The sequence below is a fragment of the Ranitomeya imitator genome, chromosome 5 (genome assembly GCF_032444005.1).
Source record: "Ranitomeya imitator isolate aRanImi1 chromosome 5, aRanImi1.pri, whole genome shotgun sequence".
NCBI lineage: Eukaryota > Metazoa > Chordata > Amphibia > Anura > Dendrobatidae > Ranitomeya > Ranitomeya imitator.
Window position 1 is genome coordinate 415,388,504 of NC_091286.1, and position 8,095 is coordinate 415,396,598.

At 40.2% G+C, this 8,095-nt stretch overlaps 1 protein-coding gene across 1 annotated transcript; it reads left to right on the forward strand.

Moving 5' to 3' along the window:
• The first annotated feature begins 55 nt into the window (after positions 1 to 55).
• Positions 56 to 7,216, forward strand: LOC138637786 (receptor-type tyrosine-protein phosphatase eta-like). Its single transcript, XM_069726708.1, has 12 exons — positions 56 to 290; positions 454 to 711; positions 875 to 1,132; positions 2,200 to 2,457; positions 2,621 to 2,878; positions 3,042 to 3,299; positions 4,307 to 4,564; positions 5,572 to 5,829; positions 5,994 to 6,251; positions 6,415 to 6,672; positions 6,836 to 7,093; positions 7,161 to 7,216. The coding sequence occupies exons 1-12, from the start codon at positions 56 to 58 to the stop codon at positions 7,214 to 7,216; spliced, it is 2,871 nt and encodes a 956-aa protein (XP_069582809.1).
• The last annotated feature ends 879 nt before the right edge of the window (positions 7,217 to 8,095 follow it).

The window sequence follows — 8,095 nt, forward strand, 5'->3', positions numbered from 1 at the left end:
TTAGTATTTGTATATTTTCTGTTTTATACCAGAACCTGAAGTAGTGAAGAACCTGATGACTGGGATCATCACCACCACTTCTATATCTCTGAGCTGGGCCAAACCAGATGGAAATGCAAGTTCTTATGAAATCCTAATTCTGGGAGAACCAACTTTCAATAAAAACGTGATTTCAACTTCTGATACGATTGAAGGCCTGACACCGGGAAATTATTACACATTGCTGGTTACTGCTGTTGTTGGGGAGAATAATGTGACGGGGAACAGTACAGAAATATCTGTGTATACAAGTGGGTATTTCTATGAAACTAGACATTTTTAGTTGACGTCTTTGAGTATTTACCTCGTAATGAAACAATGGCCCACGAGAAGCTGCAATATATTCTCATCATGGGAATTTCTGTATAAATTCTACTGTTGGTTAGTATTGATATATTTTCTGTTTTATACCAGAACCTGAAGTAGTGAAGAACCTGATGACTGGGATCATCAACACCACTTCTATATCTCTGGGCTGGGCTAAGCCAGATGGAAATGCCAGTTCTTATGAAATCCAAATTCTGGGAGATCCAACTTTCAATAAAACTGTAACTTCAGCATCTGATACGATTGAAGGCCTGACACCGGGGAATTATTACACATTGCTGGTCACTGCTGTGGTTGGGGAGAATAATGTGACGGGGAACAGTACAGAAATATCTGTGTATACAAGTGGGTATTTCTATGAAAGTACACATTTTTAGTTGACGTCTTTCAGTATTTGCCTCATAATGAAATATTGAACCACAAGAAGCTGCAATATATTCTCATCATGGGAATTTCTGTATGCATTCTACTGTTGGTTAGTATTTATATATTTTCTGTTTTATACCAGAACCTGAAGTAGTGAAGGACCTGATGACTGGGATCATCACCACCACTTCTATATCTCTGAGCTGGGTGAAGCCAGATGGAAATGCAAGTTCTTATGAAATCCAAATTCTGGGAGAACCAACTTTCAATAAAACTGTAACTTCAGCATCTGATACGATTGAAGGCCTGACACCGGGGAATTATTACACATTGCTGGTTACTGCTGTTGTTGGGGAGAATAATGTGACGGGGAACAGTACAGAAATATCTGTGTATACAAGTGGGTATTTCTATGAAACTAGACATTTTTAGTTGACATCTTTGAGTATTTACCTCTTAATGAAATATTGAACCACGAAAAGCTGCAATATATTCTCATCATGGGTATTTCTGTATAAGGCTGGTTTCACATTTGCTTTTTTTGGCGCTGCGTTTTAGCGCAAAAAAAGCATGCTTTTTTTCCTATATTTAACATTAAAAATGCATGCGGTTTTTTTATGCGTTTTGCTGCGTTTGACGACGCATGCGTCGTTTCTCTGCTTGCGTTTTGTTGCAGAGATGCATCATGTAGTAATTTCTAGTGGCGTTTTTTTGCCGCAAAAGCTTATTGCTGTCTATGTAAACGCATGCGTTATTAAGCACATGCGTTTGGTTGCGTTTTAACCGCATACGTTTCCATAGAAAAAAAAACAAGGCTACACACTGATAAGCCACCCCACACCATCAAGGTGATAAAGGGATCCAAACCCTAACCCTAACCCCCCACCATCAAGGTGATAAAGGGATCCAAACCCTAACCCTAACCCCTCACCATCAAGGTGATAAAGGGATCCTAACCCTAACCCTAACCCTAGGGATCCAAACCCTAACACTAACCCCCCACCATTAAGGTGATAAAGGGATCCAAACCCTAGCCCTAACCCCCCACCATCAAGGTGATAAAGGGATCCTAACCCTAACCCTAGGGATCCAAACCCTAACCCTAACCCTAGGGATCCAAACCCTAACCCTAACCCTAGGGATCCAAACCCTAACCCTAACCCTAGCTATTTCTATTCATAGTGGGTTTTCTAGTTGATTTTGTTGATTGGCAGCTGTCACTGTTCTCATCATGCGTTTGAAAAACGCAAACGCAGGAAAAAACGCATGTAAACGCGTCAAAACGCAGCTTTTTTTTACCGCACACGAAAACGCATGCGTCTAAAAATTGCAGCGCTTGCATGCGTTTACATGCGTTTTTTTAACACCTGCGTTTGCATTTTTAACGCTGTGTTTTTAAACACAAATGTGAAACTAGCCTAAATTCGACTATTGGTTATTATTTATATATTTTCTGTTTTATACCAGAACCTGAAGTAGTGAAGAACCTGATGACTGGGATCATTAACACCACCTCTATATCTCTGAGCTGGGCGAAGCCAGATGGAAATACAAGTTCTTATGAAATCCAAATTCTGGGAGAACCAACTTTCAAGAAAACTGTAACTTCAGCATCTGATACGATTGAAGGCCTGACACCGGGGAATTATTACACATTGCTGGTCACTGCTGTGGTTGGGGAGAATAATGTGACGGGGAACAGTACAGAAATATCTGTGTATACAAGTGGGTATTTCTATGAAACTAGACATTTTTAGTTGATGTCTTTGAGTATTTACCTCATAATGAAATATTGAAACACGAGAAGCTGCAATATATTCTCATCATGAGAATTTCTATATAAATTCTACTGTTGGTTAGTATTTGTATATTTTCTGTTTTATACCAGAACCTGAAGTAGTGAAGAACCTGATGACTGGGATCATCACCACCACTTCTATATTTCTGAGCTGGGTTAAGCCAGATGGAAATGCCAGTTCTTACGAAATCCAAATTCTGGGAGAACCAACTTTCAATAAAACCGTGAATTCAACTTCTGATACTATTGAAGGCCTGACACCGGGGAAATATTACACATTGCTGGTCACTGCTGTGGTTGCGGAGAATAATGTGACGGGGAACAGTATAGAAATATTTGTGTATACAAGTAGGTATTTCTATGAAAGTACACATTTTTAGTTGACGTCTTTCAGTATTTACCTCATAATGAAATATTGAACCACGAGAAGCTGCAATATATTCTCATCAAGGGGATTTCTGTATGCATTCTACTGTTGGCTAGTATTTATATATTTTCTGTTTTATACCAGAACCTGAAGTAGTGAAGAACCTGATGACTGGGATCATCACCACCACTTCTATATCTCTGAGCTGGGCGAAGCCAGATGGAAATGCAAGTTCTTATGAAATCCAAATTCTGGGAGAACCAACTTTCAATAAAAATGTGATTTCAACTTCTGATACGATTGAAGGCCTGACACCGGGAAATTATTACACATTGCTGGTTACTGCTGTTGTTGGGGAGAATAATGTGACGGGGAACAGTACAGAAATATCTGTGCATACAAGTGGGTATTTCTATGAAACTAGACATTTTTAGTTGACATCTTTGAATATTTACCTCGTAATGAAATATTGAACCACGAGAAGCTGCAATATATTATCATCATGGGAATTTCTGTATAAGGCTGGTTTCACATTTGCGTTTTTTGGCGCTGCGTTTTAGCGCAAAAAACGAATGCGTTTTTTTCCCTATATTTAACATTAAAAGTGCATGCGTTTATTTGTATGCGTTTTGCTGCGTTTGACGACGCATGCGTCGTTTCTCTGCTTGCGTTTTGTTGCAGAAATGCAACATATAGTAATTTCTAGAGGCGTTTTTTGCCGCAAAAAACGTACTGCTGTCTATGTAAACGCATGCATTATTATGCACATGTGTTTGGTTGCGTTTTAAACGCATGCGTTTCCATAGAAAAAAACAAGTCTACACACTGATAAGCCACCCCCCACCATCAAGGTGATAAAGGGATCCAAACCCTAACCCTAACCCTAACCCCTCACCATCAAGGTGATAAAGGGATCCTAACCCTAACCCTAGGGATCCAAACCCTAACCCCCACCATCAAGGTGATAAAGGGATCCAAACCCTAACCCCCCACCATCAAGGTGATAAAGGGATCCTAACCCTAACCCTAGAGATCCAAACCCTAACCCTAACCCTAGGGATCCAAACCCTAACCCTAGGTATCCAAACCCTAACCCTAACCCTAGCTATTTCTATTTATAGTTAGTTTTCTAGTTGATTTTGTTGATTGGCAGCTGTCACACACTTCTCATCATGCGTTTCAAAAATGCAAACGCAGGAGAAAACGCATGTAAACGCGTCAAAACGCAGCTTTTTTTTTTCCGCATACGAAAACGCATGCGTCTAAAAAACGCAGCGTTTGCACGCGTTTACATGCTTTTTTTCACCACCTGCGATTGCGTTTTTAACGCTGTGTTTTTAAACGCAAATGTGAAACTAGCCTAAATTCTACTGTTGGTTATTATTTATATATTTTCTGTTTTATACCAGAACCTGAAGTAGTGAAGAACATGATGACTGGAATCATCAACACCACTTCTATATCTCTGAGCTGGGCGAAGCCAGATGGAAATGCAAGTTCTTATGAAATCCAAATTCTGGGAGAACCAACTTTCAAGAAAACTGTAACTTCAGCATCTGATACGATTGAAGGCCTGACACCGGGAAATTATTACACATTGCTGGTTACTGCTGTTGTTGGGGAGACTAATGTGACGGGGAACAGTACAGAAATATCTGTGCATACAAGTGGGTATTTCTATGAAACTAGACATTTTTAGTTGACATCTTTGAATATTTACCTCGTAATGAAATATTGAACCACGAGAAGCTGCAATATATTATCATCATGGGAATTTCTGTATAAGGCTGGTTTCACATTTGCGTTTTTTGGCGCTGCGTTTTAGCGCAAAAAACGAATGCGTTTTTTTCCCTATATTTAACATTAAAAGTGCATGCGTTTATTTGTATGCGTTTTGCTGCGTTTGACGACGCATGCGTCGTTTCTCTGCTTGCGTTTTGTTGCAGAAATGCAACATATAGTAATTTCTAGAGGCGTTTTTTGCCGCAAAAAACGTACTGCTGTCTATGTAAACGCATGCATTATTATGCACATGTGTTTGGTTGCGTTTTAAACGCATGCGTTTCCATAGAAAAAAACAAGTCTACACACTGATAAGCCACCCCCCACCATCAAGGTGATAAAGGGATCCAAACCCTAACCCTAACCCTAACCCCTCACCATCAAGGTGATAAAGGGATCCTAACCCTAACCCTAGGGATCCAAACCCTAACCCCCACCATCAAGGTGATAAAGGGATCCAAACCCTAACCCCCCACCATCAAGGTGATAAAGGGATCCTAACCCTAACCCTAGAGATCCAAACCCTAACCCTAACCCTAGGGATCCAAACCCTAACCCTAGGTATCCAAACCCTAACCCTAACCCTAGCTATTTCTATTTATAGTGGGTTTTCTAGTTGATTTTGTTGATTGGCAGCTGTCACACACTTCTCATCATGCGTTTCAAAAATGCAAACGCAGGAGAAAACGCATGTAAACGCGTCAAAACGCAGCTTTTTTTTTTCCGCATACGAAAACGCATGCGTCTAAAAAACGCAGCGTTTGCACGCGTTTACATGCTTTTTTTCACCACCTGCGATTGCGTTTTTAACGCTGTGTTTTTAAACGCAAATGTGAAACTAGCCTAAATTCTACTGTTGGTTATTATTTATATATTTTCTGTTTTATACCAGAACCTGAAGTAGTGAAGAACATGATGACTGGAATCATCAACACCACTTCTATATCTCTGAGCTGGGCGAAGCCAGATGGAAATGCAAGTTCTTATGAAATCCAAATTCTGGGAGAACCAACTTTCAAGAAAACTGTAACTTCAGCATCTGATACGATTGAAGGCCTGACACCGGGGAATTATTACACATTGCTGGTTACTGCTGTGGTTGGGGAGAATAATGTGACGGGGAACAGTACAGAAATATCTGTGTATACAAGTGGGTATTTCTATGAAACTAGACATTTTTAGTTGATGTCTTTGAGTATTTACCTCATAATGAAATATTGAAACACGAGAAGCTGCAATATATTCTCATCATGGGAATTTCTGTATAAATTCTAGTGTTGGTTAGTATTGATATATTTAACTGTTTTATACCAGATCCTGAAATAGTGAAGAACCCGATGACTGGGCTCATCAACACCACTTCTATATCTCTGAGCTGGGCGAAGCCAGATGGAAATGCCAGTTCTTATGAAATCCAAATTCTGGGAGAACCAACTTTCAATAAAACCGTGACTTCAACTTCTGATACTATTGAAGGCCTGACATCGGGGAATTATTACACATTGCTGGTCACTGCTGTGGTTGGGGAGAATAATGTGACGGGGAACAGTATAGAAATATCTGTGTATACAAGTGGGTATTTCTATGAAACTAGACATTTTTAGTAGACATCTTTCAGTATTTACCTCATAATGAAATATTGAACCACGAGAAGCTGCAATATATTCTCATCATGGGAATTTCTATATAAATTCTACTGCTGGTTAGTATTTATATATTTTCTGTTTTATACCAGAACCTGAAGTAGTAAAGAATCTGATGACTGGGATCATCATCACCACTTCTATATCTCTGAGCTGGGCGAAGCCAGATGGAAATGCAAGTTCTTATGAAATCCAAATTCTGGGAGAACCAACTTTCAATAAAACTGTGACTTCAACTTCTGATACGTTTGAAGGCCTGACACCGGGGAATTATTACACATTGCTGGTTACTGCTGTTGTTGGGGAGAATAATGTGACAGGGATCAGTACAGAAATATCTGTATATACAAGTGGGTATTTCTATGAAACTAGACATTTTTAGTTGTCGTCTTTGAGTATTTACCTCATAATGAAATATTGAACCACGAGAAGCTGCAATATATTCTCATCATGGGAATTTCTGTATAAATTCTACTGTTGTTTAGTATTTATATATTTTCTGTTTTATATCAGAACCTGAAGTAGTGAAGAACCTGATGACTGGGATCATCACCACCACTTCTATATTTCTGAGCTGGGCGAAGCCAGATGGAAATGCCAGTTCTTATGAAATCCAGATTCTGGGAGAACCAACTTTCAATAAAACCGTGACTTCAACTTCTGATACGATTGAAGGCCTGACACCGGGAAATTATTACACATTGCTGGTCACTGCTGTGGTTGGGGAGAGTAATGTGACGGGGAACAGTTCAGAAATATCTGTGTATACAAGTGGGTATTTCGTATATTAGCATTATATGATGCCTGTTTAAATGAAAAGGTTGTCTCTAAAATCTAGAATGGGATGTGTCCTACAGATTGAGAGATTATCTTTATAACCGATTTCTTCTTTAGCCAGGATAAGAGGATCATAAAGAGAAAACTTATCTTAATTTATAATTCTTCATTAGGTTTATGTCAATAGTCTTTACCATGAATCAGACCCTTTTCCTAGTACTATTATGACAGTTGAGCATCAGCTGGCGGAAAGCTAATCAAAAAGTTACACCCACTTTTGCAGCATTTCCTGTTGACTCTGTTGCAAATATCGCTGTTGCAACTGACAGAAAAATGTAATCATTCTGTGATAAACAGAAACTTAAATGCAGGAGGGAGGGTGAGAGAAATTGAGCTGTGTAGTTCCAATTTCCAAGGTTGAAATCTGGGTAGAGGGTGCTGTTCACCCCGTGTGAACTGGAAGCGATCTCTGTTGACTCACAGAGTCGCGCTGTACACAAAACTATTGCCCTAACTAAGGGTTGTGCTTGCTCTGGGACTCTTCTGTGCTAACCGCACACATGAAGGAACCAGATGGTAAGCTAAGACTAATTTCCCTCACTGACGCTAGCTGCCTGCCTGAGTGTACAGTCCAAAAGCTACAGCCTCATACCACATATGTACAGAGTGGTACAGTATCCACTGGCATAAGCCAAACACATTTGATACTAGCGTATGGCTGTGCGGCCATGTAAACCTTTTATAGTTGCAGCTCTTTCAGGACCTTCCTGGTGGACCAATGGGAGCTGCTACAGGACCTGAGCGTGTGACCCCTGACCTCCATGCTCAGTGCCTGAAAAGCAGGACTTAGTCCCAGAAAAGCCTGCTCACCACTGACCAGTGCTGGCTACAAAGGCAGAGCCTGGAAAGGTAGCAGTAACCATTCGCACAGTATCAGGCTGAGCCAGACACTGGGACTGATGTCTCTGCTGAGCAGGTTCTACTGCGGCTGGAGGA